The sequence below is a fragment of the Loxodonta africana genome, chromosome 7, assembly GCF_030014295.1.
Source record: "Loxodonta africana isolate mLoxAfr1 chromosome 7, mLoxAfr1.hap2, whole genome shotgun sequence".
In the NCBI taxonomy this organism is placed as follows: Eukaryota; Metazoa; Chordata; class Mammalia; order Proboscidea; family Elephantidae; genus Loxodonta; species Loxodonta africana.
This window is the reverse complement of record NC_087348.1, coordinates 49,145,360-49,166,321: the sequence shown is the minus strand read 5'-3', so window position 1 is coordinate 49,166,321 and position 20,962 is coordinate 49,145,360. Positions and strand designations below refer to the sequence as shown.

Here is a 20,962-nt window from a genome sequence, read left to right as displayed (position 1 = left end):
AGCTTCGTTTTCGCTAAAAAATCGAGATGCCGCTCCATCAGCCTCCCCGGGGCCGTCCTGACCAGCGAGAAGTTGCAGCCCACCAGGGCAGGGGCTTGGGCCCGGCAGGGAGGAAACCGGGCGGGCCCCGCCAGACAGGCGTTCGGGTCGGGCAGCCCAAGCGGCCGCGAAGGCCCCCGCCAGCTGCTTCTCCCGCCCCCTCCGCCTCAGAAGGCTGGCTAAGTCCCTCCCGCTCCCGGCTCTCCGCCTCACTAGCAGCGGCTCTCGGTGCAGCGGGGACAGGGCGAAGCGGCCTACGCCCACGGAGCGCACAACACTGCCCAGAACGCACCGCCACCCTTGCCCCCTCAGCCGCCCACTCGGGAACTCCAGCGGCTTCTGCTCGCGCACGGTGAGCGCCACCCCAGGACGAAGCGCTGAAACGGAAGAGGGCCGCTGCGCCTGAGTGTCCTTTACCTCAGGATCGACTGGAGCTTCGCGAGGGGCTTGCTCCCCAAGTCTCCCCTCCCCCGGCCATTTCCAGTGCTTTCTCCGCACCTTCTCAGCCTCTTAGCCCCTACCTTTCCCTTGCCTCCCTTTCTCAGAAGGCGACGAGTCCCCGGCCCGCTCCGGCGGGGACCGTTGCACTGACCGTTGGCAGCTAGCGCCGCCAGGCCCCGCCCCCGGCGCGAGCCTCGGTGGCCCCGGGCGGGCAGGCCCACCTGGCGGCGGCGGGGGGAGGGGGCGGCGCGCGGCCCGGGGCGCCCGGCTGGCGGGTCGCGCGCGCGCTCGCCGGCTCTTCCTGCCCTCGCGGCGCGCGCCGCCCCCTCCCCCACCCGCTCGCGCAGCCTCCCGCCCGCTGCGCGTTTTGTCCCGCGTCTCGCCCCGTCCGTCTCCTGACTCGCCGCTCTTTTCTTTCCTCCCGCTTTTTCTTCTCTCACGGTCTAAAGATGCCTTCGGCCACCAGCCACAGCGGAAGCGGCAGCAAGTCGTCCGGACCGCCACTCCCGTCGGGTTCCTCCGGGAGCGAGGCAGGGGCCGGGGCAGCGGCGCCGGCGTCTCAGCACCCCGTAAGCGGCACCGGCGCTGTCCAGACCGAGGCCATGAAGCAGATTCTCGGGGTGATCGACAAGAAACTCCGGAACTTGGAGAAGAAAAAGGTGCCAGAGTTAGCGGGGAAGGGAGGGTTCGATGCGGGCCGGCTTCGGCGCTTCCTCCAGCGGGCAGGGCCCACCCAGATCGCGGTAGCTTTCACTTCTTCCCATCGCTAGCACTCTGTTCCCTTACACTCGCCTTCCTCCCCACCGTAACCACCGTAAACAGTTTCGTGCCCAGAAAACGGGTCTTAGAGGAGGTGCTTGTCACCTGACCCGGAGGCGGCGGTGCCCCCTAGGCCTCGATTGCTCATCCTGCTGTGGGTCCAGCTTTCTGGTCTTTGGGAGTGGGATGGTTATGGGTGGGGGCGTGTAACTAGGACTTAACTGGGTGTTTCCTTGTGTCCGTTAGCGAGGCCAGCGGGAGGAGTGAAGAGGCCTGGGTGGGGGGCTCCGGGCCCAACCGACTGCCTCGTGGGGAGGGGGGGCGGGGAGGGCCTGTGCTGTCGGCCGTGGGGTCTGGCCACTCCGCTTACTCAGTGTCCCTTCTTCCCTGAGAGTGCAGTGTATTTAGAACCTTAAACTAGAATTGCTGTTCCCGTAGGCTCATTTTGAGTGGGTTTGTTTGCTGTTCCTACCTCCAGTCTCAGGGGTTTCTCTACGTTTCTGTCTTTGTTTCAATTGTCTGGGTGCCCTCTGAACCTTTCGCCCCACGCGAACTCGAGGTGAATTTCTGCAGTGATTTTTTTTTTTTTGTTCCTAGGGGATTTTAAAATGGGGTGAGGGGAGACTGCAAAGATTGAGACTCGGTGGGGAGGGTCGGGGTTAGACTGAGGCGATCGCTAGGTCTCTGGGCACATGGAGAGAGCGTCTAACATGGCGGCGGCTGCGGGGAGAGGGAAGCGCTTTACAGGAGCTGCATTGTGAGCACAAAGCGAAAGCAGAGGGGGGAGGGCTGAGGCCAGGCAGCCGCCCCGAAGGCCTCCCTCGGACCCCCCCCCCCATCGAGCCACACCCACAACGTTTTTGGATTCAATAGTCAGTCGTTCTAGGACACACGGTAAGATAAATCTTGAAGTCGGTCTTTTGTTCCACGCTTTCAGCACAAGACAGTGTACCATCTCTGAGACGTACGTGTGTGTGTATAAAGGCCCTGGGCCGAGGGAATAATTCAGCCTTGAGCAAGTTTGAAGGTGGGAAGTGAACAAACCGATAGCACAAAATATGAAGTGATTATGTCTGAATATTATGTTAACTTTTGCCTTTTACCTTAAAAAATGTAACTTTGGTGGGATAACTTCTGCTTGTCTGCCCCTAGTACATGTTTGTTTATTGTTTAACATCTTGAATTTTGCAGAAATCAAATCTTAAAATACTTAGCTAGCCACTTAATAGTGGTATTTAAGATGTTGAGATAGTGACTTTTGGACTAAAATTTGGTTTGTGGGAAATAAGTTGGAGATAACTGGTGATATTTAGGCCTTAATGGCTGTAATTGCTTATTTACTGATGTACATTTTTGAAGAGTTTTGAAACAAACATTTAGATTTGATACTTATCAGTTTCACCTTCAGTATTGAACATAGGGAATTTTAATTGAATTTCTTGGACTATTTGAAATTGAGAGATGGACTAATTAGGAGATTTCTCAATTTTTCCAATCCTTTGTATTAATAAACAATAATGTTTTGTTTTAAGTGATTGGGGTAATTTATTAATATCAGTAAATTGACAGAAGTATTTCGGATGTAAGGTAGCTATATTCAGATATAGAATAGAATAAGCATGCCCAATGCCAGTGTCTTCTGAGTGCCACGTGATTCAGTTTTTGCTTACCCTGTTTGGAATTGAGACTAACGTGGGTATTTAAAATTTCTTTAACACTAAACAGTGCTGTCAAACTGGTTGATGTTTAAATACTTTAATTTTCAGAATTTCTAGGAAAACTCCATTTTTGTCTAGGATAGGAATCAGAAAATAAATATGAATGATGTCATATTTAAATGTAGACATTTTAATACAGGCATATTTTAATGATTGGAAACTAATACTTCATAAGGGCTAAGATAAAGTCAGATATTGATACACAGCTAATCTAATTGTGAGATACTCTTAGATTCCAGTGTTGAAGTGTATTGGAAAAAATAGAAGTAAGTTTATAAGCCTCATGAGGGCCTGAACCATGACAGTTCACTCACATTTATGTGTGTATTACTGTACATTGGCACCTGTACCACTCATATTGAGGGGAGACTAATGGACTTATTATTACACAGATTATAGACTGAAGAAGATTTAACAAATTGCACAAAGTAACAAATGTATTTTATATCTTTATTTCTGCCTTCTCTATTTTGGGTGTTAGACATCAGGGAAAAGGTCAAGTCACAGTTAAGTGAGGTTTTTTGATAAGCCGGAGACTAAGCTACCTACTTGTTAAAATGGGTTGGCTGTACTAATGTTGTGACCTGTGTTATTCGAATGATACATTTTACTTCTTGAGAAACTCAGGGTATTTGTATTTTCCTAAATTAAGCACATCTGGTTTCTAGTTTAAGTTGAACTTTTTTCAGTATCTAGATGATTTACTGTGTGAAAGGATTTAGCTTTGATTCATTTTTCAGCAGTGAGTGAGCATTTCTAATGCGCCTAAAATTTGCTTTACAAATCAGGTTTGAACCTTTTTAGAAACATGAATGGAGTAAAGTAAGGTGCAGTTTACCACTGGATTTCCTGTTCCTGAAGTCTTATATTTGAGCTGTATTTCAGTCTTGACCTGATCGTATTGGAGCCTTCTGGACCAAAATGCCTTTTCCACAGATTCTAAAATCAAGTATCTTGCCAAAAATTAATAGTAGATATGTAGTATCACTTATATTAAGACATAAAGAATTGAAACAATTTTATTGTGTTTTATTTTTTAAAGTTGTTAATTTTGTCATAATTTGAGCTGCTAGAGGAAAGCTAAGCGTTTGGTCAGTGAGAATGAATATGCTTAACGTTGAAATATGATCGTATTATGTAATGCAAGTAAGTGGCTTGGTGGTTTTTTGAAGTTTGTGCTTATAAAGACAACATGAGTGCTTAGCGAAGAGAAATGCAGTTATAATAAAGATAGTCAAGTGTAAAACTCCATTTACAAATCTTTTAACTCTGACTAAAAGTACAAATACTGAGTTGAGTGATTAACTGCCTAGTTTGTCTTTATTAGTTTGTATAGAACTGGATTCTAGGCTATGCAAGATGATGTTTGAAAACTGGAGAATATATTTCATATTGTAAGATACAGTCAGTTTTGATGCAGAATAAAAGATGTTTTTAAAATTGCTGTGTTCTTTGTATAAATACTGTAGATTTAGACTCTAGCGACTTTGGTAGGTAAAAGATTAACCAGTGTTCTCTTGCTCAAGGCAAAACAGCCTGACAGCTTTGTAACCAATATGTGACCAGAACTGATAGCCAAAATATAGTACTTTTCATACTATTCCCTGAAGTCTCTATTTTTTATGTTGTATATATCTTTCACTTAACATTCTGAAAAAGGATGCAGTAGTTGTGAGAGAGGATAACATTTGTTCTTTCCAGAGCTTTGCAGTGTACCTTGCTTAGAATTTTCATTGCAGTATTTTGGTGTTAAGAGTTAAGAAATAAAAACATTCTTAACTATTTTATAAAAGTAAATCTTTTCTTGGGCTAGCATTTGAAGTTTTTCTTGGCATTTAGGATTTCTGGTGTGTTAGCTTTTCCATTGGTTGCAAGGACTATTCCTCTGCATTGCAGAGGACAAGATTATTTTGTTCAGTATTCACCTTGTCATGGGGAAAAAAGCTATAACGCTTAATCTGTTTTCCTCTGCTTTGTGTGTGTGTATGACGGGGAGTATTTAAAATCTGAATTTAACAAGGAAAAGTTGTGAATTGTGTAAATTAACAGTTCTCTTATGAGATAATCTGGGTACTTTTTTCTGAGGTGAGAATAGAATCCTGAATATTAAAATCAGTGCATTGTTTAAATTGGGCAAATTATAATTATTTATATGCTTCCTATTTGGTAGATATTTGAATTAGAATGCGCTTTGTATGATTCACAGATAAGCATACAGTTTGCCATAATTTTATAAGTTTCTTAGTTTATATTTAAGGCTAGCTAAAAGTAAGATTAGTATGTTTCATCTTTTTTAAAAAATAAATATTTTTATTTATTCAGCGTTAAATATAGCAATATTATCACAGCCTTAATTTTATTACCATACTGTTAAAGAATCCAAGATTTTTAAGAGCTTAAAAGTATCTTAGAATTAAGTGAGTTCATTTTCCAGAAGAGAAAATTGATATGCTCATGTAATAATGAAGCGGGTAGAATGGGTGATATCCAAGGTCTCTTGTAATGTTTTATGGGAATAATTAGAATTTTTAATGCTCTGCAACGTGAATGTAATTTTTCATATTTAAGCTGATCATGTAGAACCAAGTTAAATCTTTTGCTTCAGACCCTTAATTTTTAATTTCTCTATTTTAAAAAGCTGAATGCAAAAGAAAACGGTTTTCAATTTTTCCGTATTAGATTGTTAGCAATGTCTCATTGTTACTTTGTGTTTGAGGGCTGTCCAGGTTATGGTCCTAAGAGTAGCAGTACAGGTAAAGTCCTATTCTATCAGGTGTCTTTGGGACATCGTATTGTAATGAAATGAACTTTTTAAGTTTAAACTCTGAAGGTTTTTTTTATGCTTAGGTAAGCCCCAAATGCACATATGCTAGTTTCTACGAAAGTTTAGTACGCCATAAGCCAGAAAAATTTGGGAAGAGCATTACTAGTAGAGAAAAGGAGGAGGTGTGACAGACTTTCCATCTTCATTTTTGTATTCCAAACTCCTGGATATTTTTCAGTAATTGATTTTTTTTTTCTGGGGGAAATCAATGGTATGAATGCAATAGAGAATGAGGGGAGTAGCAAAAGAGAAATTCAGCTAAAGCGGGATCTGTAAATTTCTTGACTTCAGCTCATTTCTTGTTTCTCCCACTAGCTATACTAGTGCTGCTGTTGGATAAAATGAGTGTAAAAACATGGGTGAAAGAGACTTCGCAGGGCAGAGTTAAAAATTCACACTTCCGAGGAAAGGAAAAGACTGTTTATTGACCATACTCAACTAGTGTCTGCTTCCTCTAACTTCGTGAATTATCTATTGTCAGTACCTATTGACATTTTTGTATTGCCTTATGTTCTTTTTTTTATTTTAAGTAATTTTTATTGTACTTTAAGTGAAAGTTTACAAATCAAGTCAGTCTCTCACACAAAAACCCATGTATACCTTGCTTCACACTCCCAGTTACTCTCCCCCTAATGAGACAGCCTACTGTCTCCTTCTACTCTCTCTTTTCATGTCCTTTTCGCCAGCTTCTAACCCCTGCACCCTCTCATCTCCCTTCCAGGCAGGAGATGCCAACATAGTCTCAATTGTCCACCTGATCCAAGAAGCTCACTCCTCACCAGCATCCCTCTCCAGCCCACTGTCCAGTCTAATCCGTGTCTGAAGAGTTGGCTTCGGGAATGGTTCCTGTCTTGGGGCAACAGAAGGTCTGGGGGCCATGATCACAGGGGTCCTTCCAGTCTCAGTCAGACCATTAAGTCTGGTCTTCTTACGAGAATTTGGGGTCTGCATCCCACTGCTCTCCTGCTCCCACAGGCGTTCTCTGTTGTGTTCCCTGTCAGGGCAGTCATGGGTTGTAGCTGGGCACCATCTAGTTCTTCTGGTCTCAGGTTGATGTAGTCGATGGTTCATGTATTGCCTTATGTTCTTATCTGCGTTTTTCTAAATTGGTGGTAAACTCCTTGAGGGCAAGGACTGTTAGTAAGATCACTCTGTTGTGCCTCGCACATGGTGTATGCTAGATAAATATTTTACATAGATATGTTTGTAACCTCACAACAGAACCCTAAAGTTCCCCCCATGAGGGGGGGAACTTTGTTACTTGAAATGTTACTTTTTTGAAGTAAATAAAGTTGATGAATGGGCAAGTGCAATACTCTTGTTTTAAAATTTGTGTAGTATAAGCAAGATTTCTGAAGAGTTAGCACTTGTTAGGAAGGAGGACATAGTTCTTGGTATTAGACCAGTTGTAAATTATTAGAAATTTAATTGCATTTCCCTCAACTAATACTGTTAAATAAACAAACAACTAAAACATACATTAACCATTTGAAAAAAACCTATTGGTTTCCATTTTAAATTACGTCCTATGCCTTCTTACATTGAATTCCTAAGGCAGCGTACCATTGTACAGGACCCATCCTAAGGAGTAGGCTGGTTAAGCAACTAATGATTTAAGACACCCTTTAAGATTATGGGAAACCCTTGGTGGTGTAGTGGTTAAGAGCTACTGCTGCTAACCAAGAGATCGGCAGTTTGAATCCACGAAGTTGCTTCTTGGAAACCCTACAGGGCAGTTCTACTCTGTCCTATAGGGTCGCTGTGAGTTGAAATCAACTCGACAGCAACGGGTTTTGGGTTTTTTAAGATTATCTATGATCATTTGAATTTTTTTTTTTTTAAATACAACAAGCTTTAGACTTTTTAAGAATATAATTCAAAGTAGGTGGTGCTAGGACTCTTTCTAGTTGAGTCAGTTGCTTCCATTCGTTCATTGATAACTGCATAATTTAAGCGTGTGACGCAATAGGGACTTCTATAGTTTATCTTTTTTTTTTTTAATTGGACAAAAGTTTTGTCAAGTTAAACTCCTGATTACTTCCTGCTTCAAAATTACTTTATAATAGAACCTTAGATAACGTCTAACTAAACGCCCTTTTACTATTGTTAGGCGCAGTCGAGTAGTTTTTAACTCATAGTGACCCTATCTATGTATAACAGAAGAAACAGTGCCTAGTCCTGCGCCATGCTCCCAGCCATTGCTGTGTTTGAGCTCTTTGTTGCAGCCACTGTGTTAGTCCATCTCGTTGAAGGTTTTCCTCTTTTTCGCTGACCTGCTACCTTACCAAGCATGATGTACTCCTCCAGGGACTAGTCCCTCCTGATAACGTGTCCAAAGTATGTGAGATGAAGTCCAGAGTCTTAAAAGGAGCACTGTGGTTGTACTTTTTCCGAGACAGACTTGTTCTTTCCTCTGGCAGTCCATGGTATCCTCAGTATTCCTCACTAACACCGTAACGCAAAGGCATCAGTTTTTTAATCTTCCTAATTCATTTTCTAGCTTTTGTATGCATATGAGGCAGTTGAAAATGTGGCTTGGGTCAGGTGCACCTTAGTTCTCAAAGTGACATCTTTGCTTCTGAACACTTTAGAAAAGTCTTTTGCAGCACATTTGCCCGTTGCAGTACGTCATTTGATTGCTCGACTGCTGCTTGCTTGGGTGTTGATTGTGGATCTAAGTAAAATGAAATCTTTGACGACGTTAATATTTTGTTTGTTGTTGTCAGTGATGTTGCTTATTGGTCCAATTGTGAAGGTTTTTGTTTTCTTTATGTTGAGGTATAATCCATACTGAAGGCCATAGTCTTTGATTTTCATCGGTAAGTGCTCCAAGTAAGGTTGTGTTGTTTGCATATCTCAGGTTGTTAATGAGTCTCTCCAACTTTTACCATTAGCATTCATAAATCCAGCATTCCTGCCAGGTGTTCAGTTTCTGCTGTAACTCGTTTTCTAGGACCTGGTAGGATGTTCATTTCTCAGTGAAAGACTGTTTCATTGTTGGACAACTCTTAGGTTCTTGATGTTAGGGTAACACCCCCTCCGTCCCCGTTGTTTAATACATATTTTGTTTTGTGAACAAGATAGACTTTGCTATATATGAGCATGCTTCCTGTATCTCAAGGTAGCAGTTATGGATCATTTATGGACTGTACTCAATTGTAAAATTTTTGCTGATTACCTTTACTGTCTTCTGTGATTTTTACTAGCTTTTGATTCTCAGTTGAACTGTCTGGGGTGAATCGGAGACAGCTGCCAAAGTTGCAACTGATGTTTTTGGGTGAAGAGTGGGGAATGTAGAGATAAGGAACTTGAAATAATACCTAGAAAGACCACTGAAGAGATGGGAAGTTGAGAGGAAAAGAGGCCTCTCATTTGTCTTTCTGTAGATTTTCAGTACTCCTAACTAAACCTTACCAAATGCCATCGATTCTGACTCAGCAACCCTATAGGACAGAGCAGAACTGCCCCATAGAGTTTCCAAGGAGCACCTGGTGGATTTGAACTGCTCACCTTTTGGTTAGCAGCCATACGTCTTAACCAGGACGCCACCAGGGGTTTCTCATAGTGCTGCACATTTCGATAAAGCAGCTTTGGTGGTGATGAAAGAATCTGGGAAGAATGGAAAACCTAGATGTACTGTGATTCAGCAGCATGATAATACTTTGGAGGGAGGAAAACAGAGGCAGAAATGAAATGTAGCAATGGTAGGACTCTAACGTATTGTTAGGGAGACAGGTGTGTAGTAGGGCTGGCTATCTGGTAGTTTAGATTTGCATGTCACATAGTGAGTACTGTCAATTATAAGCAACAAAGGAACAGGAGATAGAGCTGCAAGAGTGGGACTGGACAATGCTTCTTGGGGTAATTTTTTCCCAGTGCCACATGACTAGTCTTTGGACATCTACTAGGTAAAGGAGCCTGGTGGTGCAGCGAGTAAGTACTTGGTTGCTAACCAAAAGGTCAATGACTCAAACCCACCAGTGGCTCTGCAGGAGAAAAGATTTGGCCATCTGATCCTGTAAAGGTTACAGCCTAGGAAACCCTATAGGGCATTTCTACTCTGTCCTATAGGGTCACTAGGAGTTGGAATCGACTCAGTGGCATGCGGCAACAACAGGTACAGTCACTTAAACCTCTACCCCTGGTTCCCCTTCAGAGAAATGGCCTGATTTTCATCTTGCTGACGAATGGGGGTATAAGTGGGTTTTTACTATATACCTTAGGATGCTTAGTAGTAGAAAAAGAGGCCCTACCTTGAGTTTCAAGGTAGTAGAAAGGAGCCCTGGTGGTGCAGTGATTAAAGCACTTGGCTGGTAACCAAAAGGTTGGTGGTTTGAACCCAGCAGTGGGGAGAAAGATGAGGCAGTCTACTTCCGTAAAAATTTACAACCTTGGAAACCCTATGGGGAAGTTCTACTCTGTCCTATAAGTTCATTGTGAGTCAGAATCGACTTGACAGCAGTGGGTTTGGTTTTGGGTATATATGTTAGTTTAAAGAAGAACTATGTGATAAGTAAGGGAAGAACAAAACTGTCTGGATCCCTTTTCCTCCCATTTGTTAATGTTAGATGAGTCAGTGAGATAAGCAAGTCTTTTTTAATATATTGACTTAGTTCATCTTGCAAATTTTATCTGCAAATGGATAATTTTCTTAATTTAAGGAGCCCTGGTAACACAGTGTTTAAGCACTCAACTGGTAACCAAATGGTTGGTGGTTTGAACCCACCAGCTGCTGTGCTGGAGAAAGATGTGGCAGCCTACTTCCCTAAGGATTTACAGCCTTGGAAACTCTATGGGGCAGTTCTACTCTGTCCTGTAGGGTTGCTGTGAGTTGGAATCGACTTGCGGGAGCAGATTTGAATAGAATATGACAATAGGGATGAAGCCACTTTGATAATATTGTTTCAGAGGAGGGATCAGTCCCTGGAGAAGGACAACATGCCTGGTGAAGTAGAGGGTCAGCAAAAAAGAAAGGAAGACCTTCAACGAGATAGATTGACACAGTAGCTGCAACCATGGGCTCAAGTATAACTGTGATTGTGAGGATGGCGCAGGATCAGGCAATGTTTTGTTCTGTTGTTCATAGGGTTGCTGTGAGTTGGAACCGACTTGAGGGCACCTGACAACAACTTTTTCAGAGATTGAGATCAAATGTGGGTACCATATCCTTTTCCTTATCGTGAAATACTACTCAGGAGTGAGCTGGGATTGCAAGCTATGGCAAGGTACCTTTGTTTTGAAAAGTAGAAAATTAGATCGATTTATTGTCCTAAGAGACTTTCAGGTTCTAGTACAAATTTTGGCATTCATTGAGTTTACTAGTAAAACACTCTAAACTTCTGAGGCTTCAGCCCACCATGCAAGACTTAACAAAAAGTATTGATGAATGAGCGGTGGTCACCTTTCCCTCCTGGAAAAAAGTTGCTGTTTTCCTAACAGCATCCTAGAGAGTGTTCAGGTCATAAATAGATCTTTGCTTTTCCTTAAAGTTACTAGGTTAAGTAGACTTACAAGTTGGTCTAGAAACCAAACTACCATTCGACAAGTTTTCTGACTTGTTTAAAGCTAAACCTTTAGACAGCTTATTTCCAAATTGAGGCTGCCATGTAATAGTTTTAAGGCCAAAAATTTTTTATCAGATGTTTGATTCAGAATAATTTCTTATTTTCAGGTTTTACTAGACTCCTTATGATAAGGGCATTACAATGTGTCTTAGTCATCTAGTGCTGCTATAACAAATACCACAATTGGATGGCTTTAGCAAAGAGAAATTTATTCTCTCACAGTCTAGTAGGCTACGAGTCCAAATTCCGGGCATCAGTTCCAGAGGAAGGCTTTCTCTCTCTGTTGGCCTTCTCATCGATCCTTTCCCGGACTAGGAGCATTTCCCTGGGGGACCCTGGGTCCAAAGGTCACGCTCTGCTCCCAGCACTGCTATCTTGTTGGTATGAGGCCCCCCACTCTCTGCTTGCATTCATCTCCTTTTATCTCTTACAGGATAAAAGCCGGTGCAGGCCACACCCCAGGGAAACTGCCTTTACATTGGATCCAGGGATGTGACCTTAGTAAGGATATTACAGTCCCACACTAATCCTCTTTAACATAAAATTACAATTACAAAATGGAGGACAGTACCACACAGTACTGGAAATCGTGGCCCAACCAAATTGATACACACATTTTTTGGGAGGCATAATTCAATCCGTGACACAGTGTATTTGATCTGATCATTGTTGATCAAGCTTATGCATTATTAGAATCACCCAGAGTGGTTGTTAAAGCACCAATTGCTGGGCTTCACCTGTAGAGTTTCTCTTTCAGTAGGTCTTAGGATTTACATTTTTAACAAGTTCCCACCTGATGCTGATAATACTTGGTGTGGGGACTTGGCTAACAGATCTCTGCTCAGATTCCATGGACACCAGGCAGTGTTTTGTGCCGTTGCACACAGGATTGTCATGGGTCAGGGGTTCAGACAGGGCACAAAGTGGGCTTGGTTTCTGCTCCATGATGGTTGGGGCCTCAGCTGGGAAGACGAAGGCTCACTTACTCAGAGCTCTTCAACATGTGGCCTCTCCATGTGACTTTGCTTCCTCACAGCATGGCTACCTCAGGGTAATTGGACTTTATATGATGGCTGTGAACTCTCAGTGCTTATGTTTCAGTAGGAAACAAACAAGGCAGAGATGTGTTCTTGTCATGACTCTGCCTTGGAAGTCATACTGCATCCGTTCCACTGTACACTGTTGATTGAAGAAATCGTAAGCCCATACAGATACAAGGGCAGGGGAATTGGCCTAGTTCTTAATGGGGGGAGTGCCTAGGTCACATTGTTGAAGAGAATTTGGGACCACAGATGTAGCCATCTTTGGGAAATGTAATTTTTTATTTTTTAAAAAATTTTTATAGCGCTTTAAGTGAAAGTTTACAAATCTTGTCAGTCTCTCATATAAAAATTTATATACACCTTGCTATATACTTCTAATTGCTCTGCCCCTAATGAGACAGCCCGCTCCTTCCCTCCACTCTCTTCTTTCCGTGTCCATTCCACCAGCTTCTAACCCCCCTGCCCTCTCATCTGCCCTCCAGGTAGGAGATGCCAACATAGTCTCAGGTGTCTGCTTGATCCAAGAAGCTCATTCTTCACCAGCATCTTGTTCTATCCCATTGTCCAGTCCAATCCGTGTATGAAGAGTTGGCTTTGGCAAAGGTTCTTGTCCTGGGGCAACAGAAGGTCTGGGGGCCATGACCACTGGGGTCCTTCTAGTCTCAGTCAGACCATTAAGTCTGGTCTTCTTACGAGAATTGGGGGTCTGCATCCCACTGCTCTCCTGCTCCCTCAGGGATTCTCTGTTGTGTTCCCTGTCAGGGCAGTCATTGGTGTAGCCGGGCACCACCTAGTTCTTCTGGTCTCAGGCTGATGTAGTCTCTGGTTTACATGGCCCTTTGTGTCTCTTGGGCTCGTAATTACCTTGTATCCTTGGTGTTCTTCATTCTTCTTTGGTCCAGGTGGGTTGAGACCAATTGTTGCATCTTAGATGGATGCTTGCTAGTGTTTGAGACCCCAGATGCCGCTCTCCAAAGTGGGATGCAGAATGTTTTCTGAATAGGTTTTATTACGCCAGTTGACTTAGATGTCCTCTGAAACCATGGTCTTCAAACTCCCACCCCTGCCAAGCTGGCATTCGAAGCATTCAGTTTATTCAGGAAACTTCCTTGCTTTTGATTTAGCCCAATTGTGCTGACCTCTCCTGTATTGTGTGTTGTCTTTCCCTTCATCTAATGTAGTTCATATCTATTACCCTCCCTCCCCCCTCTCGTAACCATCAAAGAATATTTTCTTCTCTGTTTGAACTATTTCTTGAGTTCTTATAATAATGGTCTTTTATAATATTTGTCCTTTTGCAACTGACTAATTTCACTTCCAGATTCCTCCACGTTACGAAGTGTTTCACAGATTCCTCACTGTTCTTTATCGAGGCGTAGTATTCCATTGTGTGAATATACCATAATTGATTTATCCATTCATCGGTTGATGGGCACCTTGGTTGCTTCTGTCTTTTTGCAGTCGTAAACAGTGCTGCAATGAACATGGGTATGCATATCTGTTCCTGTAAATACTCTTATTTCTCTAGGATATATTCCAAGGAGTGGGATTGCTGGATCATATGGTAGTTCTATTTCTAGCTTTTTAAGGAAGCGCCAAATTGATTTTCAAAGTGGTTGTACCATTTTACAGTCCCACCAGCAGTGTATAAGTGTTCCAATCTCTCCACAACCTCTCCAGCATTTATTATTTTGTGCTTTTTGGATTAATGCCAGCCTTGTTGGAGTGAGATGGAATCTCATTGTAGACTTGCATTTCTCTAGTAATGGCTAATGATTGTGGACATTTCCTCATGTATCTGTTAGCGACCTGAATGTCGTCTTTAGTGAATTGTCTGTTCATATCTTTTGCCCATTTTTTAGTTGGGTTATTTGTCTTTTTATAGTTGAGTTTTTGCATCATCATGTAGATTTTAGAGACCAGGGGCTGATTGGAAATGTCATAGCTAAAAACTTTTTCCTAGTCTGTAGGTAATCTTTTTGCCCTTTTGGTGAAGTCTTTAGATGAGCATGGGAAATGTAATTTGCCATTGGGGTTTTTTTTTTTTTTTTTTAATGTGTGTTGGATAAATACTAACTTTGCTGTTGTATAAAAAACTAGAGCTTTTCTATTCTAGGATGGTGTTCATACACAAGGATTATTATAGGTGAAAGTCTTGATAATATCCTGAAATCTGGAATTCTAGTTGTTTTTGTTATACAAACTGTGTTCATTACAGAGTATTTAAGTATACAAGGCAAAAGGAAAAAAGATCCACCATAATTCTGCCAATCTTAGCATTTTTTTTTGTTTTTGTTTTATCTTTTCAGATTTATATTCATATATTTCACAGGCATGTTTTTAGGAACTGGATGTAATATCTATTTTGATTGGCATGTATGTTTTAAGTTCTTAAGACGTTAAGTAACAGCGGTAAGATAAGGTATGTAAAACTAACCCATGGAGGATATACAGTATGCTTGTTGTGTGCCATCAGATCGATTCCGACTCATAACAAACTGTATAGGACAGTTTAGGACTGCCCTGTACGTTTCCTTGGCCCTGATCTTTATGGGAGCAGATGGTTTTTTCTCCCACAGAGCCACTTGTGGGTTTGAACTGCTGGCCTTTCAGTTTAGCTGCTGAGCACTTAAGTATTGTGCCACCAGGGCTCCATGTATGCTTACTGTATATTGATGAATTTTTTTTTGAAAAGCGTGTAATATAGGGGAAAAAAAGGGAAATACAATAAATGCAAGGTATTTTTTTTTTTTATAAGCTATAGTAGTTTTTCTATGCCAGTCAAGAATTTTAATGGTACTACCACTGAATTTTAGAGCCTCCCCCCATTAGGAGCCCTGGTGGCACAGTGGTTAAAGCACTCAGCCGCTAACTGTGAAAGGTTGGCAGCTTGAACCCACCAGAAGCTCCGTGGGGGAAGGATGTCTGCTTGCGTATGGATTACAGCTTTGGAAACTTTATGGGGCAGGTCTACTCTATCCTGTAGGGTTGCTGTGAGTTGGAATCGATGATGGCAGTGGGGTTTCTTCTGTCCACAGATCTTCTATTATCAGTAAATTGTAAGTAAAGGAATTCTGACTGTAGTATTTTGGAGTATTCTAAGTTATAAATTAAAAGCAAATCTTAAAATTTAGTTTTTTAGTTACTAAAAGAAAAAACGCCTAGTAAGTGAATGAAATGTACTTTGTTGCTCTTCAGAATGTTCGGAGGTCATTGAGCAGATCTTTTGTACTTGGGTTAGGGCTGCCAGATCAGTGTAAAAAAAAACTTGGTTTTTTTCAAGAAATAGACTTGCACTTTATACCTCCTGTTCAGCTGGAGGCTTGTTGATGGTGTGAAATAGTTCACCTAAGACTAAAATTGGATACTTTCATCAGCCTTTAATGGTTATCTTGGTTTTATTTACCTCCAATATTAATAAGAAATTGTGATAGACTTTTCAGTTTAGGGTAGAATGGTCATGTAAGCAGAAAATGGATCATTTGAACTAAAAGGAACTATGCTAGCATTGCTTTTTAACTTCTTTCTGTGACTCTGCATGCCCTTTATGACAACCTTCGTTTGTATTTTGTTTCTTTCGTGAATTATCGGTAAGGATAAGGAACTATGTATGTTTACAATTTATTGGCTTGGTTTAACTTTTTTTACCCTTAATTTAGGTTTCTACTTATTTGGCATCCCCCACAGCCGTTAACAGCAATAATTAAACTCTTGAATGTGTTGCCTTACCTGAATATCTTGCCCTTTGGGTCTTATCTGATAGTAGTAGCCTGGGAAACCTCTTTATCTTAGGAAAAAAATGACCTTAAAGCAGAGGTTAATTTTCTACTTCTATTCACTGTACATTTAACGACATTTGTGAGAAAGTAAAGCAAAACCTGCCTGGTGTACTGCCCATAGGGGAGTGGGTAGCCTGACAGTATCTCATGTTGTTTAAGAATAATGGATGAGGAGGTGCATAAAGACTATATGTTCGTGGTTTTGTTCAGGAAAAACAAACTTTTTATACCACCTAGTCACGTGAATTCTTGTGGGGTGGGGGCTATATTTTATAAACTTGTGCAGAGCTAGTGTTTGAATTTGTTTTTGCCCATCTTTCACAATGGTTACCCTTTCCTTGGTGTTAATAGATTAAAGATTATTGTCTACTTCTGTTTTATAAAATTTAGCACTTTGCAAATACCTGATATGTTCACTTGGGGAATAAACAGAATCTCAGCAAGGTGTGGCCCTCACCCATATACGTGGGAACATGTGACTTGCCCATCTGATGCATACCTTTTCTGCGAGACGTAAAGAATAAGCGACGTTGTGTCATTGGTTTACAATATTTGGTATCATTCAGCATGTTTGGAGTATTAAAATTAATTTCTTAGTTCACTATTAATGAAACTTACTGAGGTATTTTAATGTGCTAATTAACTGGAGTATGTCTAAAAAGTATATTTGAGGAAAAAATTGAGACAAACTTTGAGAATTGTGTGAGTTTTGTCATATTAGGATGGTTAAACTGGTGTATACTGTCAATGTGGATTATAATTCTTTTTTTTTTCTTTAAAACTAGGGCAAGCTTGATGATTACCAGGAACGAATGAACAAAGGGGAAAGGCTTAATCAAGATCAGTTGGTAAAGATGTTATATTTTATTAGAGATTTTATGCTCACTATTTTAAATAAGAATATTAATTTTGTGGTAGTGCTTACAGTAATAATTGGGTTCTGTCTTTATTACTTTAGGATGCAGTATCTAAGTACCAGGAAGTCACAAATAACTTGGAATTTGCAAAAGAATTGCAGAGGAGTTTCATGGCATTAAGTCAAGATGTAAGTAAAAGATGGTATATGTGTTAATGCAGTATTAAAAATTTAGGGAAAGTTTTGTTGTTTCTTTGGGTTTTAGTCTGCATTACCATTGGTAAGCTCTCTGCACCTCAGTTAAATTACCTGAAAAGTGAGAATTGGACTCAGTTATATCTAAAATGCCTTCCAATTCTTGTAAAGCTTAATGTCACATCTGAAAGGTGTCTTTTAAAAGGACAGAGTTTCAGATATGATAGATGTATAATAGTTACCATGAAGATTTCATTGGTTTAAAAAATGAGCTGTGCAAAGATATATGTATTAAATTGGTGGGTGTTTATTTTCCATATATTCCTTTATGCCAGATGACTGTCTTACAATTCCATTAACAGAGTAAAAAGGCTTGTCTTTATAATTGGTGACCCCTCTTCATTAGGAACTTTAAGGGATATGGCAGGCTGATATATTGCACTTTATTAACTCTCGATCTAACAAACTGGTGGATATTTCCCAGATACTTTTTGATGTGACAAAAAAGCCTTTGGGAACAGGAGGAAAATTAAAAATAATTTCAAATAACTTGTTGAAAGTTGCGTCCAGAAAATTAACCTTCTGAATGTTATTAGATGCAGTTGCATCAATTTCAACTCATACTGACCCCCATGTGACAGATAAGAACTGCCTCTGAGGGTTTTCTAGGCTGTAATCTTTATGGGGGCAGACTGCCAGATCTTTCTTCCACAGAATTGCTGGGTGCTTTCGAACCCCCAGCCTTTTGGTTAGCAGAGTGCTTAACCCTTGCACCACCAATGCTACTTTCAGTCTTTTGAATAAGTGTCTCTTATTTGGAGAAAGGCTAACATCGAAATGTAAAGTTGCCTCTGATTTGGTGAAATGAATAGACAAAGCAATTTTATATGATCAGAGACAGTACAGCACAGAGATAAGCATTGTGACTTTGAAACAAGACTGCTTAGATTTAAATTCTGATTCTGCCACTTTCACTTAGTAAAAGGTCGTATGACCTTGGATGAATTACTTCTCTCAGTTTTCTAATATTTAAAGTACCTCCCTCATAAGTTTGTGCTTCAAACAGTTTTGATGTGTAACTGATAATATTTCAAGCATTTAAAATTGCTGTTACTTATTATATTTAATTAAAGATTGAAAAACTTGATGATTTGCGTAAAAATGGAGAAAAGGAAATTTAATTCATACCCAGGTAGGGATTTGTTCCACTTATATTGGGTCAGAGCCTCAGGCTTGATGAACTCTGCCCAGTTTCTTTCTTTTTTTAAAATATGGGTCATAGGAAGCAAAATTTCTATACAATTTCGTACAGTATCTAATTTTGATGCTACTGTCACCGTAAATGAAATTATTGTACATCCTTTGCTTCTTTTTTCAGCAACTTTTCTCTGGATCTTTAACTTCGTTGGCAGTTCTTTTATTTAACTCTGATCCTCTGGGGGGCTTTCCACAGTATTTAAACACATTTTTTTGTTTTTGCATTGAAGAGCTTCAGTCCAGCTCCTCTACCTTTTCTAGGTTTGACCTTCTTCCCTACTGGTACTGGTCACTTCATCCAAAGTGACTTTATTATCTTACTTCCTTTGATTTCCTGACTTCTTTCGTATTTCTGCCTTTCTTCCTGTAGTGTTTTTTTGGTTTTCTGCTTCCAGCTATGTATAAAGCCCTTCCTACCCTTAAGCTGCCCTTCTGTCTCCAAGATCGAAAGCTTATCCATTTTAGGAGTATATGTCACTTCTTTAACACTTCCCTGACCATCCTAGCTTAGAGTGATTTCATTTCCCTGCTCATGAATACTATTCACTTGCCATTTATTATTAAGATATAATCTATTCTATTACTCTTTCTGCTGCCATTATAGATTTTCCTTGTTATTTTAGCCTTAATCATCCTCTCAGATCTAGGTCTCCCTTCCCCATTTCTCCCTTTAGTGTAAGTTTCATCATATGTCTCAGTCTCAGTTTTCTCTGTCTCACTTCATCCCAGTGAGGCTAGGATAAGGTGGGAAGGAAAACACTTCCTTGGCTGTTGGAAAGACTGACTTTTCTTTGTCTCCACACTCTTGGTGTTTGACATGAGAAAGCAAGAAAGAAATATTTGGAATTTGGCTGATGTGCTCTCCCTTCCACCTTTCCAGGGAAGAAAATAGTGAGAAAAATACATTCATTCGTGGCTTTTCTGTATCTTTTGCTGCAATCTCCTTTTTCTCGACCGGCATTCTCTTTCTTATTTTAAAAAAAAAAAATTTAGTTTTTATTTCCAGTATGTTGAATTACCTTTATTATAGCAGCCATGGATTGTTTGGAGAGAGGGGGCCAGTGGTAGGTTTCAGCATCTCCTTGAGAGCCAGTATTAAGTATTTAAGTTAAAACTTTGGACCATTTCCTATTGAGGGAGATACTAACAGGTAAAATTTCATTGTGGTTATGGTTGGGTTTCTCTTTATTAGGTTAGCATTTATAAAATAATTCTTTTAATTTATGGTTTTTATACTGTTATGGAAATTTTCAAACGTAGAAAACTAGAGAAAAGAATATAATGAATTCTCATGTACCATACCTAGTTATCTCATGGCCAGTCATATTTCATCTATACCTGTATCTACTCCCTTGCACCCCGTGTCTGCTGGACTATTTTAAAGCAAGACCCAAAAACATCATTTCATCTGTAACTTTTCAGTCGTGTAATACCTTCAAGGGAAAGGTATGTTCTGAATTTATAAAAACTGCTTAAAATGGATCATGTTCTTAAAACTTCTTTTATAAGTTGGGAATCATCATCTTGTGTAAGAGGGCCACAGCTAACTCAGTGAAATCTGTCTTATTTGCACCCTATCTGAAATTGAACTAAAGGAGTTTTATAAATCTCACTTTGGTGTCTTATCTTTGTATTCATTTTTTAGATTCAAAAAACAATAAAGAAGACAGCACGTCGGGAACAGCTTATGCGAGAAGAAGCTGAACAGAAACGTTTAAAAACTGTACTTGAGCTGCAGTACGTTTTGGACAAATTGGGAGATGAGGATGTGCGAACTGACTTGAAACAAGGTTTGAATGGAGTGCCGATATTGTCTGAAGACGAATTGTCATTGTTGGATGAATTCTATAAGTTAGTGGACCCTGAACGGGACATGAGCTTGAGGTATAGAGATACTTGATAATAGTAATTTCTAAATACCACCTTAAATTGACAAACTGAAAAGATAATTACCTATTTGATTATTTTTACAAGATTGAATGAGCAGTATGAACATGCCTCTGTTCACCTGTGGGACTTGCTGGAAGGCAAAGAAAAATCTGTGTGTGGCACAACCTGTGAGTTATCATTGATACTTTGATTTTATAACTAAGAATCTTAAAAATAGTTTTCCTGTTTAAAAGTGTATCAATTCATCTACTGTTTATATTTTGGTCTATTTCATTTTAGTATCTTATCCCCACCTGTCTGTATGTTGTATGCAAATCAAAATACCAACAACCAACCAAAAATTGGTGAAGGTGAGAGTGTTAATTTAACATGGGTTTATATACAGTAAAATTTGTGAAAGCTGGAACTTGTGTAAGGCGGAAACTTGTCCCAGAAGGAAAACACAAATGTTTTCTACTAATAGTGATGGAAAAGTGTAAGACTGCACCCTATCAAAGGTGGAAAACTTAACAAGACTCAAAAACAAGGCAGTCCCGTTGTTCCGACTCTCACAGGTTTCATTGTATAGCTTACTCTGCTTGAAGTGGACAAATAGCA

At 40.5% G+C, this 20,962-nt stretch overlaps 1 protein-coding gene across 2 annotated transcripts in view; it reads left to right on the top strand.

Annotated features, from left to right (window-relative positions):
* Positions 1 to 257: 257 nt before the first annotated feature.
* CAPRIN1 (cell cycle associated protein 1) overlaps positions 258 to 20,962 on the top strand; it is a 35,459-nt gene continuing 14,754 nt past the window's right edge. Inside the window, exons 1-6 of one of the 2 annotated variants that reach the window (XM_003412289.4) lie at positions 258 to 391; positions 930 to 1,139; positions 16,953 to 17,015; positions 17,126 to 17,212; positions 20,121 to 20,359; positions 20,450 to 20,532. In XM_003412289.4, the coding sequence (XP_003412337.1) occupies positions 930 to 1,139; positions 16,953 to 17,015; positions 17,126 to 17,212; positions 20,121 to 20,359; positions 20,450 to 20,532 (682 nt within the window). In that variant the 5' untranslated portion in view covers positions 258 to 391. Of the gene's footprint in view, positions 392 to 929; positions 1,140 to 2,190; positions 6,648 to 16,952; positions 17,016 to 17,125; positions 17,213 to 20,120; positions 20,360 to 20,449; positions 20,533 to 20,962 lie in introns of those variants that run through there. The other variant, XM_064288309.1, reaches the window with a different exon arrangement.